Source organism: Octodon degus, unplaced genomic scaffold, assembly GCF_000260255.1.
Source record: "Octodon degus isolate 3935 unplaced genomic scaffold, OctDeg1.0 scaffold00057, whole genome shotgun sequence".
NCBI lineage: Eukaryota > Metazoa > Chordata > Mammalia > Rodentia > Octodontidae > Octodon > Octodon degus.
The window spans coordinates 8,367,322-8,390,962 of NW_004524633.1; the positions used below are offsets into that span (position 1 = coordinate 8,367,322).

Here is a 23,641-nt window from a genome sequence, read left to right on the forward strand (position 1 = left end):
TTAACAAACCTAGGATCAGAAAGTGACCATCTGAAATGTTAGATTACATCACAGCTGCCACTCTGCCTAATTTAGTCTATAGCTGAATAAAAGTTGTATCTTTGTTTTGGTCAAGATTTTAGGGATCACAACCCTAAAATGTATTACCACAAATGAGTAATGTATCTGAATATATCACAGCACTTACATTATTAAACACATATAAACTCTGATTACAAAAGAAAACTTCCCTCTAAATCTCAACTTTCCTTCACTCAGAAAAAAAAATAATTAAATCACCTTACCTGATATTGATACCTTGTTTGTATATTTTACATGCATCAGAAGGCAGAATTCGGGAAAGTAAAGGCACTGTATTTTTAAAAACAAAAGGTAAAAAGTACCTAAATTTTGAGACATTTGTAAGCTTTTAAATTAAAAGAGAAGTATAAAACATTTTACTAACTCAGCAAATTAAATCTCCTTTAAAATAGGATTTTTCCACTTAAAAATAAACATTTGGAGCACCCCAAGTGTCTACAACTTAACTGTAACTTTGGTGTAATGGCCACCCTCGGCTTATCCACATTCAAGAGCTAGCAGACTCAACACAATGCCACATTTGAGGACACAGTGCAAGACATTTAAACGAAGGAACAATACCCTAAGGTAACCAAACCCTCCTCGTGGCTATGCAAAAGGCACTTGCAGCCCTCCCCTCTCAGCTCACAGAGTGCTGGGATTAGAATAGGCTGGCACCATCACATGGCTTTTTTGTTCGTAATGTCTTGACGGGTAAAACAATTCTAAAAGTTCAGTAAAAAAGTACATCATCAAATCTAGTGACAGAAGTTATCCACCAATAGAGACTTTTGTGCCTGAAGTATCTGGGCTAGGTAGACACCAATGAAGTTAGTTCTCAGCATTAGCATTACATTCATCATAGCTTCGATGTCAAATCACTAAAATCACTTCAACAATAAAACGTGCTGACATTTTTATGTCAAAATTAAATTCTCAAAGAGACACTTTTGACAAGCACCTCAGGGATTGACTGTGTCATGAATTCAATTGAACAATGCTTAAATGTTATGTTTCAGGGGCTTTTTATGCCTAGAATCAAACTCAGTAATTTTTGCTTGCCAGGCAGATGCTGTGCCACTGAATTACATCCCCAGCCCCAATATTTTTAACAATGGTAGATGCAAATACAATTCAGAAGTGATTACATATATTTATGTCTCTTCATATAACTAAAATGTCATTTAAAATTTTGTGTAACGTTTTACTCAAGATAAGCTGACTGTGTTAGAATGTAATTCACTGACAGTTATGAAGAAAATCAGTTAAAGAGTCAACATTAGGGCCAAGGAGATAGCTCAGTAGAATAAGCGCTTGCCTGGCAAGCACAAGGTCCTGAGTTCAATTCCTAGTATCAAAAAAAAAAAAAAAAGGACGAAACAAAAAATTGTAAATAAAAAGCCTATCTCAAAAGGTTACCTTTGAAAACAAGAGCCAACATTATTTACGAGATAATGTACATTAGGACAACCAAGCAGGACTTTTATTTTTCCCTGAATCCAGGGCTCTCCACACACTACATTCCACACTTGGCTCACCCACAGCTCTGCACTGGGGTCTCTAAGAGGAAAAACAGATTAACAGATTTACTTGAGATCAATGTGACTGTGCCCTTCTGCCTACACAGAGATCCTACAAATGCTTTTTCTGTGCCTTCCAGGATGCCAAGACTTCTGAAAGATACACGAGGTATGAAGGCAAGTTAAGACTAGCAGAGTAACTAAGACCATCAATAATTTTCTTTAAGGGGCCAGGGAGATAGCACAGCATTGTAAGTGCTTGCCTTGTAAGTACAAGGTCCCGAGTTCAATCCCCAGCTCCACAAAAAAAGTAATAATAACTGTTTAAGCAAAAACTAGCTCAGTAAGCTAGAGTTTTAACAATGTGAGAAAGAACTGCTTACATTTAGAATTTAAAACTCTGAATGTAAGGATGAAATACACCAGGTAAGTCTAAGGAATGTAAGGATGAAATACACCAGGTAAGTCTTACTCACCATGCCATAGAGCATGATGCAGTGTTCAAACTATAAAGCACAGGTGAGCTAACATGGTTAAGATCTCTGCAGTGCAGGACGGAAAAAAGGCAACTTGCAGAACGACGCAGCGGGCCAAGCCCGTCGGGGACAGAAACCAAAGAGACAGGTGTTTGCACGCATGCACGCACACTTTCAAAGCACTGAAAAGGATGTCAAAGCATTCGCATTACACTTAGCAGTGCCCCTGGAAAGCAGTCGTGGGAAAATTTAAAATACCTGATCATCTTCTGTAATGTTCAAAACTTTCAGTGAGTTTTCTATTAAAAACTCGATATAGTCTGAGTGTAAAATTGCTATTAACATCTGAACTACATTAGTCAAAGATCAGTTAAGATACCAAACTTTGTAGGCTGACCTTCAGCTGTACATGCAAGTCGTAAGGCCAGTGTTTAAAACCGCTGATAACTTTGTTACTTGGTGGAAGTGTGGCTTCACAAAAGCTCCAGTGGGAGGCCGGGAGCAGGGGGCATTGGCTAAAAATACTATTAGTAGAAAACTTAGATATTATTAATTAAAAGATACATAAAAACTATCTTCTCAAGGTGGTAGAAAATTGTTTTTACTATAATAAAGAGAAGTGTTAGTGGATTTCAGATTTACTGCTGTATTTACTTCTTTAAAAAGTTATCAAAAGATGTAAAAGAATTAGAAGAAATGAGAAGTACTAAGAAAGTTTCTCAAGAAACTTGCCAGGACCTTTACTACTACAGGTATGCCATCCGATGTGTATTTTCTAAGTGATAAGTTCAAGCTCAGTTTTCAAACTCAAGGGCATTCTGACAATACTGTAACTTTATTCAAGGTTAATAAATATCACAATATGTTTCAAATAAAGTTATTATTTATTGATCTCCCAGTCATAAAAATTGAAATGTCCATTACTTTCCTTATTTGGTAGGAACTAGAAACATCCACGTGTAACAAGTAAATACATATAGAGTAATACAATAAGTTATATACTAAATTTAGGTACTGAACTATAAACATAACTCACATAATTATAATCTATACAGACACATACCTTATAGCTCCCCAAAGTTACATAACATACTTCAACTATTTCAGTTTTCTAATTCTGTGATTACTTGGGGTGCTATCAAAGAGCATTCAAATAACTTTATATTAAAAATATTATAATTGAGATGCTGTTAAAAACACATAAATTTACTATTCCTGTATCTTCATGGATTTGATTTTTTTAAATTTTTTAATTAAAAACAAAATTTCATTGTTTAGTTACTAAAACAAAGGTCACTAACATTCTATTTCCTGTTTGGGCACAGAGTTTTCTCCCCAGCTGATTTCATCTTTCACAAAGCAAAGAAGCCAGGTGTTGGCCGGCCAGATAGCTCAGCAGACTACAGCACCTGCTTGGGCAGAGCGCAGCGCCCTGGTTCAATCCCCTGCATGCTGTGCTGTCCCTGCCCCCGGGGTGCGCTGAGAATGAAGTTGAGCCTGGGTGTGGTGCTGTGCGCCTATAATCCCAGCACTTGGGAGGCTGAAAACAGGAGAATCACTATGAGTACAATCTACATAGTGAGATTCTATAGACCCTGCAGACCCTGCACTAAATGCATTTTTTTAAAAAAGCCAAGTGTTGTGCACATGCCTGGAATCCCAGCTACTGGGGAAGCTGAGGCAGGACAGAAAATCTGAGGTCAGCCTGGGCGAGTTAGGCAGACTCTGTTTTAAAAACAAAACAAACAGTGGGGGCAGGGTGGTGGTGCTTCAATTTTTCATACCATTTTTAAAAACTGAAGGGGGGCTCATTTTCCTACAATAAATCACTAACTCACTGTAAAGTACATAGATCAAAATTAACATCTTCCATACACAATCAGAACATTATATAACCAAACAGTATGTGTAAAGATAGTGGCTATAAAGTATATAAGTAGCAAAACGATTGAAAGATGACAAAATATAATCAAGCAGCACTAACCAAACTCTTCACATTTGAAAATCTAAGTACTGTATTTCCAGCTTTCATAAACAGTCCAATAATCCCACAATTATCTTCTCTGAAAATCTTTTACATTAAATTAAAAATTTTAAGCTCTATTTTAATGTTTTAAAAAAATTAATACAGTTCTCAAACTTCAGGATAAAAATTGCTAAATTTCCTTATAATAAGGATCAAATCTGCTATGTTAACGTATAGTCAAGCTTTTGGCCCTTATATCACTGCATGAATACTTATTTTACAGTAAAACAGCATACACTTACCCCAGCTTTGAAAATCCCAGTGAAGTTCTAGATAAAAGTCACCTAGCTGAAAAACGAAATGTGAGTAATTAGTAAAAGCAACTAGTTAACAGCTCATATGCCTGCTTATTATTTTGATTTTTAAAAAATTTTAGGGGCCAGAGAGATGGCTCACCAGAATAAGCCCTTGCCTGGCAAGGGCAAGGGCCTGACTTCATTCCCTGGTTCCACCAAAAAAAAACCTTTTAACATTACTGGTGTATAGGCAAGAATAAATAATAATTAAATTTTAATGTTCAGTATGAAACAGAAAATATAAAAATACAACAGTACGTGCTAACTGATTACAAAGAAAACATGCAAACCACAGGTTTAAAACGGCATTTAAATTTGTGTTAACAAAGATTCCATTTCTCAAAAGATATCAAGTTAGTCTTTCCTATTTCAAATAATGAAAAAGTAAATGCTGATAATATATATTACGGCAACCTAAATAAAATGAAGGGCTCCTTCTATGTGTCTTCACATAACTGCACTGCTGACTGCTGCTGGTCTACTGAAAAAAGCAGTTAATGTTTAAATTTTTTTTGTCTCTCCTCTTTAGTTTTTTATCTTCTTTTAACCAATTTTGCATACTTACATTTGCTAACCTGAACAACTAATTTAAATACAACAATATCCAGTATAACAACCACTGTTGAATTTCTATTACTTTGTTCAGTGAAATTTTGTATTGTTTTTAGACTTTTTTGTTTTTTACTATTTTTTATCCTTTAAAAACATATAGAGGGGGAAAAAGTAAAGCCCTAAATATATAAGCATTCCTAGCTAAAAGAAGCCAGGCCACTGTCATGTTGTCACATGGTCACCAGGGCAGGACATCAGGACCTCCTCCCTTGGGCAGGATGACAGGTCTCCCACAGCTCCACAAGCCTCTCATTTCTCAGGATGCGAGTAACAACAGGAAACGAGGATCTCTCCCTTCAGTCCTCACCCAAAGGACTGGGCAAAAAGAATGCTTCTTCTAGAAAGAAAAGGCAAGCTGCTGCCTCAAGCACAGGAGCTCCAACCAGGAAAGCACACTCCACTTTACAGGACAAGGAGGAGTCACTACCACTGATTACGACTACTATCATGGCGTACTCACCTAATTTGTTAAAAGTCATAAATCTTATCTTCCTCTTCAAAGAAAATGGGTGTATCTACGAAGATTGTGTGTGTGTGTGTGTGTGTGTGTGTGTGTATGTGTGTGTATATTTATTTGTTTATTTTATTTCTTTAATTTTAGGAAGGGTCTACAGGGTGTTCAGGGTCTCACTACTAGATCGGACTCATAGCGATCCTCCTGTTTACAGCCTCCCAAGAGCTGGGATTTCAGGCATGCGCCACCACGCCCAGTCTCAAACCCCGGCCCCAGCCCCTGCTTGCAGGCACTATAATTCACTGAGCTCTTTGGCTGGCCCACGTTTATGTATTATAATCATAGCATTTTACTATTTCAATTAGGAAATAATGCTTAACACTGTATTTAAAATGTTCTTTAGCTGGAAAATCAGCAAAGAAACACAACCTACCTCTTTCAGGGCTTTTAATAATCGAGGTCGTTTTTCTTCAACACTTTCCCTGGATTGCTGCTTAAGCTTCCTTAAAAGAGCTGTAACTAAAGTTTAAATTAAAGAAATAGTTAGCTGAAAGTAATTTTTACCATGTTAGAAAACACCATTGGCTTATTATATATGTAGACACAACATACATGTTGCATATGTATACATTCACGTACATTTGGACACAGCTGTAATTCCAATGTTTTAAAATCAGACATCAAAGAGCAATATTTAAATTACTGAAGGTCTCTGAGTAGCAAAACTTGAGACAGAAGTCTGAGAACATGAGATATATGGTATTTTTTAAAAAATATGTATGGGGGGCCGGGGAGATAGCTCAGTGGCTTAAGGGCCCGCCTAGCAAGCATAAAGCCCTGAGTTTGATCCCCAGTACCAAAAATAAATAAATGAACAAACAAACATATACGGGATATACACACATATAGACGTGTGTGTGTGTGTGTGTGTGTGTGTGTGTGTGTGTAAGAGAATAAATGAATCAAGTAAAAGGATATGATCCCCCAAGAAATAACAGAAGAGCTACCCAACAGCAACCTATACAATATTAGTTTTTCCTACTTTTTAATTATCAGTAAGGGTTTACCAGCTTTTTAAGATTTCTCAATGATGCTATACCCTGTTACTGTACTGACCTCAAGGAAAATCTAAAGGCCAGTACATCTCAGCAATCCTTTCAGACACTACTTTTCCAAAAGCGTGTATCCGTGTGCCTTTATTCTCAGGTGTATCTGCTTTTCCCACTGGAGCCTGTACCCTCATGTCATTAACACGGTATAGAGAAAGATAAAACACTGCCCTGCTACGACAGCGAAGAGTTACAAGAACCTGAAACAATCCAGAGTAATTTCTCACCTTTTATGAAATCAAGACTTCAGGGCCAGTGACATAGCTCAGCAGACTAAGTGCCTACATGGCAAACGCAGGAACCGGGGTTCATTCCCCACACTACACGCTGTGCCTGCCCCACCCCCAGGCATACTGAGCTGGCCACAAAGACTGGGCATGGTGGCACATGCCTGTAATCCTAGTGCCGGGGAAGCTGAGAACAGGAGGACCACTACAAGTCTGAGCTGTGTAGTCAGACCCTGTACCAAATACATTAAAAAAAAAAAAAAAATTCTTATCACTGGGCCTATAGTTAAGTAAACAAAAGTTCTCTCTACTAGAAGAGAGAACTTGTTTGGCTTGGAAAAATCAACAGATTAACCCCTACCATATATCAAAATTATGAAAAACATTACAGTTTAAGCCTTGCAAAATATAAAAAAATGTGTGTTGTGTATGTACATCAATATCTGCTAGTTTCTTCCTGCTCCTGACACTTACACACACATATCTTCAGAGGGCTTTCTCTATCTTTACTATGCTGTAGTATGCAGTTTTATAAACCATTTCAAGCTCCATGTGGAACAGAGATGTAGCAGGAGAATAAAAAGAGGAGGAGTGAGGAGAAAGCGGAAAACAAGGACAAGATGGGAGGGTGAGAGGAGGAGGGGTGAAAGCACAGACCAGATTTACTTTGTTCACTTAGGTTGAGTTAGGAAAAGCCCAGAAAAGAACAAGAAAAACAGAATCTACTTTGCTTTCTTCGCCACAGGTCGAACTATAACCTTAATATATTTTAAAAAGCCAAACAGCAAGGAACAATGTTTACTGGCAACCTCTTGAAACAGAAGCCCAGACACAAAAGCCAGGGACGGGGGCCTAGTTTCAGTTGCACCAGAACAAGCTTTTGACCCAGATCACTAGTTTCCAAGGCCTCATCTACACTACAGGGCCAAACTGTTCAAGTTTCCCCCAACCTGCAAAATAATTTAGTAAAGCTGAGAACTAGAATAAGTTCTAAATTATTTACACACACACACACACACACACATACACACACACACACACACACACACATTCATTCCCATGTAACGACTATTCTCCCCATTGTTTTTGGTTTCAAATCTTTATGAAAATGTCAATCACAGACCAAGTACTATCTGAATTCTTATAAATTAACAAGTTAATTTATAACTTGTTATACATGAAGTATAACACATACTTCTATATATCAGTCCGCAAACAAAAATTTTTCTCCACAATATATGAATCTGAGAACCAATGATACAGAAAATCCTTCAGAACCTCACAGCTGTTCAGATCTGACCTTCCTATTTACTGTAATTTAACATCAATGCTGCTCAAGTGTAGTTTGATTCCTTTTCTGGTTGTTTTTCATTAAAAACTCAAATATCTTAATAAATATTTACTCAATCTACTTTGCCTTCAGGTTGAAATGGGCTTCCACTGAATACAAAGGGAAGAATTCCTCCACAAAAAAGGTCTCTCCTAAGAAGGAAAAACCAGACATTCTTCATTAAACTGATGTAATTTCATCAACATACTACAATTATATCTGTCTGAAAGTATTCAGTCAATAATAGAAAGGCATATCCTCATGAGCAAACATGATTAGATAGTGCCAACTACGACACAGTTCATGCACAGCAAGACAGCGAGAGATCCCCGATCCTGGAAGACGCTTGCTTATTGAAGCACACTTTCAATGACACAAAATTTCCAGTATTTCCAGTGCTATATTGTAGGAATCTTAGTGAAGATAAATTTTTTACGTTTCTCAGGATTTAGACATAGAATTCATACACAACTCCTCCTCCCACCAAGTTTTCAGTTTATTTGAGCTAAATCTTTGGAACTAACTCCTCTGCTCCAAAGATTCCTTAAGTCTCTGTCCTCACCTCTGCCTCCTAACCCTGATCTATTTCCTGCTTCCTTCTAGATGCACAGAGGCTGACGCAAAGGCCACAGACCGGCAGAGCTCAGGAAGCCCCCACTGCCCCTCCTCCTGTGCACCCAGGTCTACTCTGGAGGTCAATCTCATGCTGCACTAGAAGCCTGGGCCTTCAGAGTCCTCCATCACAGGACAGGCTCAGTTATCTCCCCAGCCTCAAAATTTTCATTTTGATACAGGGTCTCAAACTCTGCAGCTGCCCCTAACCTTGTGGAACTGGGGAGCCGGCTGCTCAGTCTTCTGAGTCACCAGCACTATGGTGGGTACCACCCACACCGAGCTGCAATTTTATCCACTTATTGGCCATTCACTGAATACTCTGCCAAAGATTTTAAAAAGTGAAGAAGTCAACATACTCATGTCTGAGTTCTCTGAGAGTGTCTATCATCAGGATAGAGGAAGGAACAAGCACTGAACAACTACTTATGTGAACTAAGATGCAAAAGCAAGGAGGGGATCACTCTAAGGATTTGTGACAAGGAGAGAGACCACAGTACTCCAGGAGCTGAGGAAAGGCATCTCTCAGAAATGAAGATGACGCTTGCTCGCTGAATATGAGGCTGTGAGCCACAGGCTGACAAAATTCCCAAAGCTACTGGAAGTATGCTGCTACAATAAGCCCTATAAGCTCCTAACTCCTAGACACAAGGTACACAAGTCCCAGGGTCGACCAGAAACCAGAGCTGCCTCCATCTGAGGGAGGCTAGGGAGCAAGTGGGGGGGACAGCAATTCCAAACAGACTCAAGTTCCATCCATGCTGTTTCAGGTCCCCCACCATTCACCAGGTAACCACTGAGTGGCAGAAAATGAATACAAGTATTAAGTAAAATGCTTCTGAGCAGTCGTTAATCAATAGTCTAGTTAGCACTGCTTATTCTATTAACATTAAACATCAAACACTGCGTATTCTATTAAACATTGACAAAATTATCAGATATTAGACAAAAACCCACACACAAATAGCTTTCATTAATAATTTGTATTAGAATATCTGATTTATTAAAAAGAATTTTAATGCCCAGAAGATTTTAATGTAACACAGCTAAATAGTAAAGACTTTTTTTTTTTTTTTTTCCAGAACCAGGGATTGAACTCAGCCCCTTGCACTTGCCAGGCAAGCGCATATTCTACTGAGCCATCTCCCAGCCCCTAAAGACTTTAAACCATACCATTTCAAATCATTTCACAGGACAGAGGACAAATGCCATTATAAATACATGTACGTTAGGACCTCTTTGCAGGTACCACAACCCGTTCCATCAATCACCCTTTAAATCAAAGTTAAGTACAGTTTCCTAGCTGGGAGACATGAGTACACAGCACCCCACAGCCCAGGGCTGTCAGCGCACGCTCGGAGGCCGCCTGCAGGCCACCCCCCAGGGGGGCCTCTCTTCTGCACTGAAATCCATCACTAAATGTCCTGTCATTGAGTTTTCCATGAAAATTTTCTTCACCTTAATAGATTAAAATTCCTAAACAGCAGAAATGTTTTTATTCTGTACATTTTATTTATTTTTTATTTTAATGTATTTGGTTGTTGCAGTCTCACTACATAGCTCGGACTGGTGGTGATCCTCCTGTTTTCAGCCTCCCCAGCTATGGGATTCCAGGCGTGGATCACCATGCCCTGGATTCTGGTCGGCTCAGCCAGCCTAGGGGGCCCGAGCAGCATGTGGTGCAGGGATCAAACCATGATCCCTGCGCTTGCCTAAGTTTGCATGAGCAGGCACTTCAGTCCGCTGAGCTACCTCACCGGCCCCTATTCTGTACATGTTAATATATCAAAGAATCTTGACAGTCACAAAACTATCAGTGTGAGTCAGAAACCTAGGAAGCCCACCTAGTTTCCCTCCACTCTAACTCATTAGAAAAACCAAAGAAAATCTCAAAGTCTCACCTTTATTCTTAATATCTTTTGGATCTGTACATTTTCTTTTTCCAGACATAATCCACTATCAGGACCATTTCTTATTCTCACAGAGTCCCTGAAGTTTGTCCGAAGAGGATGACTACCAATGCCCACTATGATCCCAGAAGGCTGCTCAGAAGGCTGAGAATAGGGGAATGCTGCTGGAGGCCAGCCTGGACAGCTTAGCGAGGCCCAGGCTCCACAGGGGGTGGAGGCTGGGGTCAGGCCTGCGGCTCAGCAGCACAATTCCCCTGTTGAACCCCAGCACCAGTAAAAAATAAATTAATTCGTCTCCCTACCTCTGACGTTGGAATTTAAAATATCCTTATTTTATCTCTTAATTTAGGCCTAAAAACAATTTCACTCTTAACAGTTATTCAAAGATTTGGTAAGTCTATTAAAATATAATGTGTGATACACAGAGACTAAATCATACAGAATTGTCCAGAACAGCCCCAAATTTAATAGCAAAGTAAGACTAAACACACATAACAGGCATGCACCACACAACATCATGGGGTATTCAAGTGTATACATTTAATAAAACTGCCAATATTTCTTATATCTTATACAAAAGTGATATCTGATCGGTTTTCCTCTCATCAGGCTAGGCTTGAATTTATGTACCTCCTACCTCAGCCTCCCAGAGCCTGAGATTATAGGCACAGACCAATGTCCAGTAGTTTTCCAGAATTCAAACTGGTGAGGCGTGTGACAGTACACATTCCTAATCTCAGCATCCCAGAGACTAAGGCAGGAGGATCACTGTGAATTCAAGGCCAGCCTCAACCACATAGCAAGAACCTGACTCAAACAAACCAAAATCGATAATTAATCAATAAATAAAAAGAAAAGACAGGTGTCAACTTTTTTTTAAAAAGTCCTAATATTAGTAGGGCAGAGTGCTGCAAAAGGTGAGAAATAGCTGTCTTTTTAAACATGATTCTTCAACTCTTCTTTTGTGCTCAAGTGTTAAAGTTCCTCCGTGACAATTCACCTACAAGTTTACAGATAGCTCAAAGGTTCAAAGTGTGGAAATGACAACAAGTGACCACCACCTCACAAGGACCGCTTCGCTGCGGGCTCTCCAGCACCCACGCCCACCACACTTACTCATCTGTCTGTCTCCATAGCTGATGGCTTCCGCCAGAGGGCTCCATCCCTGAGCATTTTTCACCTTTACTGGAGCATTGTGAGCCAGAAGTAAGTGGGCACATTCTGTAACCAGAACAGCATGGGCATCAAATACCACACAACTTTTAGTATTGCCAAAGAAAAGCATCATGCAGAAGTTTGAGACAAATTAATAATGCATACATTTGTAAAATACTGTATAAACAGATACTTAGGTTATTTTAGACCTCCAGATTTAGAAGCATTCATCCTACTACCTAAAAATAAAATGGATCTCTTTACAAAGAAATGTATTATGCTCCCTAACAACTGTCTCCAGGACCATTCTGAAAATATTTCCACACTCTAAGATAACCTACAAACCTCAAGACTAATTTACACCCAAACATCTATATAACCCATAAAATCCATAAAGAGGATCTGTGTGCTGTCGTATCAAAGGAAGCTCATTATTAAAAAAAAAAAAAAAAAAAAAAAATCAGCACTACTTCCACAAACCCTAATTTTTCAAATTTTATAATTTTTAGTTGGAGCAACACCCCAAAAGGGTAAAACTCTGCTTATAAAAGTACAATTTTCCAAAAAACAAAAATTAATTATTCTATAGGCTGAGAAATCTATTTCTTCTTTCTTTTTTTTTTTGGTGGAACTGGGGATTGAACTCAGGCCCTTGTGCTTGCCAGGGAAGTGCTTATTCTACTGAGCCACCTCCCCAGCCCCTATAGGCTGAGAAATCTCATTAAAAAGCAGAAGTCCATTAATAAAACTTAGGCAGTACAGTCACACACGCATTCATTCACACAAGCATTCATTAACCGTTTCTCAAGTGTTTACATCCTGCCATTTCTAAATCCCAAGCACCAGATATAAGCCGTGAAGCGGGAACACTAAGGTCTTACTACCAAAGGGCTTATATCCAACGTTGGAAGAAAACCAGTGAACAAAAAAATCTAGCAAGTGCTCTAAAGGAAATGCAGCTGCTGCACCAGTGTGGTGCCAGGGAGGCAGAGGAACGGCCCGACTTTGTCACTATTCCTCATGACAGAAGGAAAACCTCTACTAGCACTACAGTGTACTGGCATAAAGTGAGGCACATACCGAAATCTCACAGATGTGTTTCACAAAGTCTGTTAATACAGAACTACCTAAGAGCATGTATAGGATGTTTATTTTAGGATTGTCTTTAGTGGCAAACATACTGAAAAAGATTTTCTCATGCATAACAATAGATTAACATCTACATTACTGGAGTAATGTGGCACCTATGTTTAAGCAGCATTGCTGGTGCAGGGCAGGATGGCGCATGCCTGTAATCCTAACACCTGGGAGGCTAAGGCAGGAGGATCCTTGAGCATTAAGACTAGCCAGGGCACAAAGTGAGCTCAAGTCCAGCTCAAACAGCATAGTGAGACCCTGTCTCAAAAAGACAATAAATAAATACATAGCATTGTTTCAAAAGGCCACGGAGCCAGCTAGAATGGTCAGTCAATGTTCAAGTTTGAGAAACTGGGCGTGAGAAAGTGTAATAGCCAACTAGTTAGAACACAGAAATAACTGAAATTGAAAAATAAAAGCAGGATGAGGATATAGCCCAGAAGAATTAAGTACCTACCTGGCAGTGCAAGGTAACAAGCTCAATCCCTGGTACTGACAAAAAACAAAAAGAAAAACAGCAAGAGGCAGCTGGCCACGCTGTGTAGCCCAGCACTCTGGTAGGCGCAAGCAGAGGGAGCGCAAGTCTGAGCCCAGTCTGGCAACTGAGACCCAGTGAGACCCTGTCTCAAGAACACAAATAAAGTAAAATGGTCTGGGAAGGCTGGTCAGAGCAAAGGCCCTGGGTTCAATTCCCTACACTGGGAAGATAAAGAGGTAGATAGACAGATGGTCTACCTAAGACAGTGATGAGTTCCTTGCAGAATAATGTAATTCCAGCTTAATAAATGATAAAATTGGAAGACAAGTATACTACAGCATCCAGTATAATAACACACTGAGGCACAACTTCTAAATGAACGCTAAAGCCACTAGGTTAAAGTTATACATTGTAAAACTGGATACATACACAGTACCAAAGTGCTGCCCATTACTCAACAATACCAGAAAAATACTCCTGGGTAGTGGATATACATAGAGAGCACTAGCAAACATCCGTGTAGCAGCACTGATAACGGAACAGCCTACATTGTATGTTCCCTAGCGGCTTGCACACACAGCTCTCGGCATCACCTGTGAAGTGCTTTTTCCAGAAATGTTTAATCTCAACAAGTCCCCATTGCTACTTCTCAATTTACAGAAAAGATAAGTAACTCTTAAATGAGAAAATAATCAGACATATCCAAGCTAGAGAACATTCCAAAAGTTGACTGGATAAGTTTTGAAAAGTTCAGACATAATGAAGAAAATTGGTGCACAACCTGCTCTATGTTACAAAAGAGACATAACAACCAAATGTGACAAATAAACTTCATTTGGGTCTTTTTTTTTTTTTTTTCTTTTTGCGGAACTGGGGATTGAACTCAGGCGCTTACAGTTGCCAGAGAAGCACTTATTCCACTGAGCCATCTCCCTAGCCCCTTGGGTCATTTCTTAATATAAACCACCCAAAAGACATTTTTGGAATAACTGCAGGTATGTGAATGTGTACAGGCTACAGGGTGACATTACACTACTACTATCGGTGTTCTTCAGTGTAACAATAATGTCACTATGAAGAACGTCCTTATTTCTATATGCTGATGTATACAGGGGTGAACTATCCTATCACTGCCTTTTTTTCCCTTTTTTTCTGAGCTAGCGCCTTACTATGTGACCCAGGCTGGTCTCAGGCTCAAGGTGATTCTCCTGGAAGCCTCTCAGGTGCTGGGATGATAGGCATGCACCACCACACTCAGGTAATGTCTACAATTTTTAAATCATACAGAAAGAAACATAAAACATACAAAGATAAAAAGATAACACAGACATGATCTAGTACTACCATAACTGAGCCTATCTGAAGGGTATATGTGTCCACAGATATAATCTATCAATTTTTCTGTGTATTTAAATTTTTTACAACAAAATGTTGAATTAAAAAAGGAATAGAAATGTTTTATAAATATGAAAAAAAGTGTTCGCTTCGGTAGCACATATACTAAAACTGGAACGATAGAAAGAAGATTAGTATGGCCCCTGCCCAAGGATGACATGCGAATTTGTGAAGCAGTCCATATTTAAAAAAAAAAAAAAAAGTCAGAAAACAGGGCTGCTAAAGCACCTGCTTAGGCAGAGCGCAGCCTGCCATGCTGGCCCCACCCCCGGAAGTGCTGAGACCACATTGAGACTGGGTGTCGTGGTGCATGCCTGTAATCCCGGTGCTTGGGAGGCTGAACATAGAACCACTATGAGTCCGATCTACATAGTGAGACCCTGTACTAAACACAAAAATAATAAATAAATTTTAAAAAAAATACATTAGAACTATCCTAAGAGATTTAAAGGAATTTTCAAAGAATAACTCATAAAATCTACCACAAGCAGAAAAGCACCTCATTTCTTTAAAGTCTAAAGAATGTATCATATACATGAGCACAATGTCTTTACACAAATACATATTTGTATGTAATTAGCACAGTGCAGAACTGGAAGAACATTGAACAAGCTCTATTGAGGGTTGTCATGGTTACAGGGAACAGATGATTAGTAAAAATGGACAGCCAGGCTAAAAAGAATTAAAAAAAAAAAAAAAGGACTAAAAACACATGGACCAAAAAAAAAGGACACTCACTCCAAAAACCCTACCACTGACTTTTAGGAAAACATACACACATGTGTGTGCATCAAGAAACTAAGGAAAGGCAAGCACAGAGGAAACCACAAGTGAAAAGAAGCTATTCCAAAGTGCTGGGCTGTGATTCTGCTTGAGAACGCGGGTGAACCCCCTCGTTAAGAGGAAAGAGTAAGGCACAGCAGGTCTGTGTAGCTCCCGGTACTGATCACGCCAGAAAAAGAAACAGAAGATGCTCCTCTTTCTTTACACTGTGTTATTTCACTGTTGCAATTGCATATACTAATAACAAAAGAATCACTGACAAAATTTTAAAAATTTAAAATATTAAGCTAAATTTAAAGTATTAAAATATTAGTATTAAAAGGATCCGTAAGGGTATTGTACCCATCTAAAGCAACATCCTAGTTATATCAGGCTCATGCACTCCGCAAGGCACGCTGCCTCCTTTGACGCACCACGGAAGCTCAGAGCAGGTGCCCGCTAAGCACCCAGCTAGTTCCACTGAAGTTAAGATGAGCCACAGCACAATCGGAGCTACGCTGATTACACTGCAAGTGCTCTACTACATGAAAAATAGAAAACTGGATCAACCCAAAGTTCGTTCTCAGCAATGTTAAAAATGAATAATAAGAAAACGAGGCAGTGAGCTGGGGAGATGGCTCAGTAGAATAAGCGCTTCCCTCGCAAGTGTGAGGACCTGAGTTCAATCCCCAGTTCCATTAAAAAAAAAAAAAAAAAGTAGATGATAAGTTTAAAAAAAAAAAAAAAGAAAAGAAAATGAGACAGATTGACACACCAGAAGAAGAAATGGAGAGACCAATGGCACTAAGGCACTAAGAGTTCACCGAATGCGTAAACACTCCAGGAAGAAGTCAGGACTTGAGAACTAGGCATGGACAAACTGAAAGCACAAGCAGTAAAAATCACACACAAAGAAGCAAGTGCTGTAAAGGTGATAATATATGGAGTAAACTGTTGGGTGTGTGGTATATGCCTGCGACCCCAGCGCTTGGGAGGCTAAGGCAGAACTGTTGAGAGTTCAAGGCCAGCTTGGGCTATATAGTGAGACCCTGCCTTAAAACACACACACACAGAGTAGATGGGATAAACAGCATAAGTGGAAACACAACAGGCCATCCAAAGATCTTCATGAGACTGAGAAACTTACTAATTCTATATTTATTGCAAGGAAAAAATAAAAAAATTCACCAAAGACAAAGAATTAAAACATGGAACAACTAATGTAAAGAAACCTTCTCTTACGTTTCTAATCTAAAGAATGAGAAGTAAAGATTTATTTCTGATTATACCTCCTAAAGATTTATAATCTTCCTTATGCAAGTATGTTTCTCATTTCCATGTAAATCCATAGTTAAAAATCTCCAGATAACATACTAACTTTTGTCAGTGGGCTCAGAAGTTTAAAAAAAAATTGGAATTCTGTAAAAAAGCTGAATAAAGTTAATGAAGTCATTCAGTGGGTTAAGATGAATTACAAGGCTGGGTATGGGGGCACATCTGTAACCCCAGCACTGGAGGCTGAGGCAGGATTGTACAAACTGAGACCAACCTGGGTTACCAGTGAGTTCAAGGCCAGCCTGGACTACATAGTAAGACCCTGCCTCAACCAAGCAAAACAAATGAATGATAAAAGGGACTAAATGAGATATCTACCTCCCTCTCCCTTATCTTCAAACAAGTAATATTTAAATGCTCTAAGAAACTTCTATCATGTTTACAAACAAATATGGAAACAGAAAGTGACCTTCAACAATACAGGCACTGAAGCAATGTCTCAGCAGATCAAAGTATCATAGACTGAACACTCGTACAACATACAATTCACAGAACCACATATAAAGATCTTTTTTGTTCTGTACATTTCAATCATACCACAGTATCAAAAAAATAAAAAAATCTCATTGGGGGGGTGCAGGACTGCGAAACTGTAAATGGATAAATACAGTATCTGTGGTTCCCACTGTACACAAAAAAAGACCCCTGAAGAGTAAATGCCCAAGTGTTTCCCACATTTCCCCCTCCTTCAAGGTAACTGAAAGACATCCAAGCCCCAGCAACTGTGGGGAGCCCTGAGAACCTTGATTCAATAGCTGCCCAACATAGACCTCCACGAGACTCATCAGCACATCCAAGTTCTACTGCTTAACCTTCATTAACCTGACATTTTTCAGATTAAAAAAATCTTGACACTTTTAATTTCCTCTAATTACCTATCCACAAGTCATTAAACTTAATACTTCAGGAAACATTTTGGAATAGGCTGATACAGAACATCTGTCTAAATTATAACACCTATTATACCAGGAACGGCAGAGTGTCAGTTCACCAACAGATCCTGCTAAGTCCACACTGCCTACTTGCAGGCAGACTTTGGAAAGACATCATACCAGAGACGAGACCCAGGAAGCTGCATGAGCACTCCTCCGACACAAACCAAACAATTCCGAGCGATGCTCGGCAGGAAGGCCAAGGAGAACACTGGGTGCGCACAGACAGCACGAGCGGTCAAGCTTTTGGAGCCGCACACTCCGAGCTACAACCAAACCTGTGCTCCTTACAGTAAGGGAACTGCTTATTCTTAGGGCTGTTTTTCACCTGTAAAACAGGGAAAACAGTCCATGGCACTAAAAGTTTATTAAATTTAACTGTTTTAAGAACAAGTTAAATCAAGAAACACACATAAAGCATACCAAGAAAAGCATTTGGAATATTATAATGATCGATTTTTTTTTTTCAGTACCAGAGATTGAACTCAGGACCCTGTGCTTGTCAGAGAAGTGCTTATTCTACTGAGCCATCTCCCGGCCCTCCTAACGCTATCTTCTTGAGGGAAAACAAAAGCTTGAGTTGTTACCTGATGGCATTCCTTGGGCTCCACCTGACACACCCCTAAAAAAGAAGCTGGCTGCAGCTGACCCTCCTCTAGCTGACTCTCCTCCAGCCCTTCCTGGGGCTCCTGACCCGCCCTCCTGCCCAACTCCCACTCCAAGACAGCCCAGGCAAAGCCAACCTCAATTTATGAGCCTGCCATGACCCACAATCTATGACATGGCTTCAATGAATCAAACTTTTTGCTCAGATATTTGGAAACATAAAAACCTGAGCAAGTTTCTTAATGTTGAACATCATTAAGCCTTGGGCTCTTATAATTCCTTCATGTCAATGTCAATTTCAGCAAACACAAAGTCAATCAAAAGGAGAACTCAGACACAGTGATGTGCACCTGCAATCCCTGCACTTGGGAGGCTGAGGCAAGAGGATCACTAGGAATTCAAGGCCAGCCTGAAGTCTACAATGAGCTCAAGAGCAATAAGAACTACACAGCACGACCTTTTCTTAAAAAAAAAAAAAAAAAAAAAAGACCACTGCAGGTATATAAAGAACAGCAGACACTATGAAAGACAAATAAATAAGTAGAATGGCTAAAGCCTTGAAAAATTCTTGGTTCATTTTCTTCCTGAGGCCTAGCTGATCGAAATTTTTTGAGTTCTATAATAAGTAAACTTTTAACGATCTTCTTGGGAGGTGAATGGCCCTAGGAATTGAACCCAAGACCTTTGCACTGACCTACATCCCCAGGTCCCCACCCACCCACCCTTCTGGAGATGGACTGGCTTCGTCACTACATTGCCCAGGCTAGATTTATTCTCCTGTCTCTGCCTCCGAGTCCTGGGATTCCAGATATGAGCCACCATGCCTAGCAAATGAATGTGTCTTTACTGAGAGGTTACTCAAATGAGTCCATCACTTCGAAGAAGGAAGGGGGAACAGAAAAGCAGGACAGGGTGAAGAGGAAGACAGAAGAGAAAGAAGGGAGGCCAGAGAAGCAGCAGAGGGAGGAGGAACAGATCATGCTGCGGAAGATAAAAGAGATCCTAGTCACCAATTATATAGAACTAAAAGCAAATAAAACTCTTATTCAGATTTTATACTCTACTTAAGCATGTGAGTTTAAAAAATCAAACAACAACTACTTTTCAGTTGTTAGATAGTGTCTAATTAACACCTTGGGAGCAATACCATTAGATCAAACATTTCTGCAAACTGAAGCATTCTGCCAGACTCCTGAGACCTTTAGGAAGATGGCAGTGGTGAGCAGCAGAGACAGAGCTTCTCCAAGATTTGGTTTCCAGGCTGGGTTGTAGCTCAGGGGTACTGTGCCTGCCTAGCAAGCATAAGGACCCGAGTTTGATCCCTGGTACCAGAAAAAAAAAAAAGTTATAACTGTTACTTAGGGGGTCCTGCTGGTTAGCTCAGTTGTTTAAGAGCTCGCTTATGCAAACTCAGTCAGGCTCAGGATACTGCTGTTTGATCCCCAGACCAACCCTTAAGACAGCCTGAGCCAAAAAAAAAAAAAAAAAAATCCTTCTCAAGATTTGGTTTCCAGACACAGAAATACAGCAATGTGAGGGAGAGAAGGAGTGAAGTGGTTCCCTGAGACCCATCAAGAATCTGAAGGGAGAACTGAAGCCCTCAGGAAGAACAAAGTGAGAGATCTCAATGAAGGAGAAAGTGGCAAGCAGCACGCTCTCTGAGCCCTGACTCACTGCACGGTAGGGATAGGATGAACCTGTGCGCGCGCACACACACACACACACACTCACACACACACACCGTGATTGCTGGCGACTCCGAGGCCTCCATGGAGGAATGCACCAGTAGAACAGAGCAGTGGCTGCAGTGGCTGCAGTGGCTGCAGTGGCTGCAGAAGCTGTTAAATTATTCAGGTTCAGGTGTCCCCCAGGAGAGAGTGATTGGCCAGTAATCATCTGGGAAAGGGGACAGCGGAGCCAGGAACTCAGAGCAGCTGTGGGCTGCCTCCAGCTGGCAGATGCCAGTGTCAGGGTGAGTCCAAGTCAGCAGGAGGCCGAGTGGAGGCTGGCAAGAGGCACATGGCGCGCTGTAGGCTGAACAAGTAAGTTGCAGCCTCACGATCAGAAGCCAGCCTGGACTTCAGTGGACACAAGGGTGCCCAACTGCTGGGGCAATCCACTGCCCCGCCATTATAAAAGTACTGCTGGCCTGCTGGGAGTCACACCATGAATCTGGACTAACAGCCCACTCTGTCTCATGAAAGGAACATATTTTTTCTTATTTTCTTCTTCCTCTTTCCTGTTGTTTTATTTTCTTTTCCTTGTTTTTATTTGAATGTGCACATTGCTTCTAGTGCTTTTCTTGTTGGTATTCTATGGTGTTCTTTTTATTTCTTCCTTCACTCTCCCTCTTGTCTTCTTCACCATTTCCCAAAGCTTTTCCTCATCTTCTTTTATCCTCTATTCTTGCTCCTAACAGCTTCCTCTTCTTGTATTTATTTTCCCCCTAACGCCTTTTACATTTTTTCCTGAGGATAAAATCACTACACTGATGATACAGTGACTATATACAATTTCCTGACTTGTTTTAGATTTCTTATATAATCATAAATCTTTTATTCATACAGTTAAAAATGACAAATTAATAATTACTATCGTTTGTCATTTTCTAGGCTGTTTGACACGATTGTTCTGCTAACGGTACTTCTGATCCGAGGTGACAACTGTTCTAATAAATGCTTTCCCTCAGTCCCATGACCTAAGGGTCATAAAACAATGCTATAAGCCAGTGCCAAAGAACCACGAGCTAGGCCAAACAGGAAGCCCAACTTACCCCTAATAAATTGCAGAGTTAGTATCCTACCTGCCCCCCCCCCCCCAGTACTGGGGATTGAACTCAGGACCCTGCGCTTGCCAGGCAAGCACTTATTTTACTGAGCTATCTCCTCGGCCCCTAAGAGTTAGTATCTTGCAACAGATTCAAAAGCCAAAAGCCAGTTTACACCTGTAAGACAGCTCTGAAAAGTAGACAGCACCTAAGGATGCCACACACTAGAAATAAAACAATTGCCATGAGCAATTTGTAAGCATCAACACAAGAACTAAAGAAAATGAGAAGACACTTAAGCAAGATACAAACTGAAACTTCAAGCTCACCAATGGCAAAACCTGGGGGCAGTGAAGTGGAACAATTTGAAACCTACCCACCTGGACTCTCTGAAGTGGCAACAGCAGAAGTAACAAAGCAGATGAATGAAGCTCCAGAAATATAACAAGTCAGAAACAATTTCTCAGTTACAATGAAGACATGATTAGCGACTACTCCAGAGCAGACAGAGATTTAAAAAAACAAAAAACAAAAAACGGAAGATTAAGAAAATGAGGGAAACCATGAATGTCTAGCGTAAGAAAGGAATGGAATCCATGAAACAAATTCAAATAGATATACAGGAGATGAAAAGTTCCACTGAAACTGTACTGTTATGGTGTCCCCCAAAGCCTCATGCAGTCATAGGGCTGTCTCTAGTTTGTAATTAATTCATGATCCAATGCTGAGATTATGGGTGTTAGTGCTACACCCGCCCTGGGCAGATAGCCTGAATGCAATACAGGAAAGTAGGCTGCTGCTGCCATGCTCCAATGCTCCTCCCTTTTTCCTCTTACTGTTTTGCTGTTTTCTGCCGCCATGAACTACTGTCCTCTGCCATGTGCCACTCTGTCTTGGAGACAGCTGAGTATGGACTGAAACCTCCACAAACTATGAGCTAAATAAACCTTTCCTTCCTTAATTCTGGGTGTCAGGTATTTGGTCCCAGCAATAAGACAAAAGTAAGGGAGACATACACACAACAGAACGAGCCAGTGTGAGAACAGAATATCAGACCTAGAAGACCATACTGCAGTTAGTTATCCTGAAATGATTTCTTAAAAATACCAAGGGACCATGAGAAATCAACCCAGCAGCTGCTAGACAATGCAAGGAAGAATGGGCTAAGATTGATCAGAGTCAATAAAAAAGCAGGAGGTAACACAGACAACATTAAAGGAAAAAAAAAATTCTCAGAAGTAATGGCAGAAAATTTTCCAAGCAGGGAAAAAGAATCTGATATACAGTAAACTGAGGCACTATCTTATTTTTTTCTTTTTGCTGAAACTTCTGAACAAATGGACTTAATACATGTCTACAGTATTCGACCCCACAACGAAAGAATACACATTCTTCTCAGCTGCACATAGGGCATGCAAAATAGACCACATACTAGCTCACGGAACATGCTTCAGGAAATGTAACAGAAGGAAGAAATGATCCCATGCATATTATCAGACTATAGTGCAATAAATTTGGAAATCAATGGCAAAAGAAACCACAAGAACTTCATATACACACAGAAATTAAATAATACCACCTTGAACAACCAATGGGTCAAAAATGAAATCATAGTTTCTACAATTAAATGATAATACCAGTACAACATACCACAACTTACAGGAAGCAATGAAAGCAGTCCTAAGAAGGAAATTTATAACAGTGAATACCCACATCAGAACAGAACAAGCTCAAATCAACAACCTAATGTTGACCCTCAAGCTTCTATTAAAAAGAAGAGCAAGTCAAACCCAAAATTTACAAGAAGGAGAAAGTTATAAATACCAGCGCAGAAATTATGGCAACAGACACTAAGAAAAAATTCAACAAATCAATGAATCAGAGTTGATCCTTTGAAGGGGCTGGCCAGATAGCTCAGTGGACTAAAGCGCCTACTTAGGCAAAGCACAGCCACCTAGGTTCAATCCCCAGCCTGCCATGCCAGCCCCAGTCTTGGAGCACCAGCGATCGAGACTGGGTGTGCTGGTACATGCCTGTAATCCCAGCACTTGTGAGGCTGAAAACAGGAGAATCACTACTTAGTCTGATCTACATAGTGAGACCCTGTAATAAAATACAAAAAAATAAGTAAAATTTTAAAAAAAGAGTTGATCCTTAGAAAGAGTAAATAAAATTGACAAACACTTAGCCAACTTTATTTTAAAAAGATTCAGATCTATGCAATTAGAAACAAGAAAGGGTAAAATTAAAATAGATCCTGCAGAAATCCAAAAGATCAGTATCTTTGGGAAACTATCTTCTAGCAAGATGGAAAACAAAGAAGAAATGTAGATTCCTAGATACATCTAGGGGCCTGGGGGATGGCTCAGTAGAATAAGTACTTCCCTGGCAAGCGCAAGGGCCTGAGTTCTATCCCCAGTTCCTTTAAAAAAAAAAAAAAAA

General features: G+C 39.9%; 1 protein-coding gene and 1 non-coding gene across 2 annotated transcripts in view; one reads left to right on the forward strand and one right to left on the reverse strand.

Moving 5' to 3' along the window:
• Positions 1–23,641, reverse strand: part of Ankrd13c (ankyrin repeat domain 13C) — a 64,975-nt gene that overhangs the window by 17,200 nt on the left and 24,134 nt on the right. Inside the window, exons 4-7 of the mRNA XM_023718281.1 lie at positions 11,749–11,853; positions 5,878–5,963; positions 4,325–4,370; positions 285–351 (exon numbers count right to left, since the gene is read on the reverse strand). Of these exons, the coding sequence (XP_023574049.1) occupies positions 285–351; positions 4,325–4,370; positions 5,878–5,963; positions 11,749–11,853 (304 nt within the window). The remainder of the gene's footprint in view (positions 1–284; positions 352–4,324; positions 4,371–5,877; positions 5,964–11,748; positions 11,854–23,641) is intronic.
• LOC111817442 lies at positions 14,879–14,985 on the forward strand. The gene has a single exon (XR_002821641.1). It is a non-coding gene; the product is annotated as a U6 spliceosomal RNA (small nuclear RNA).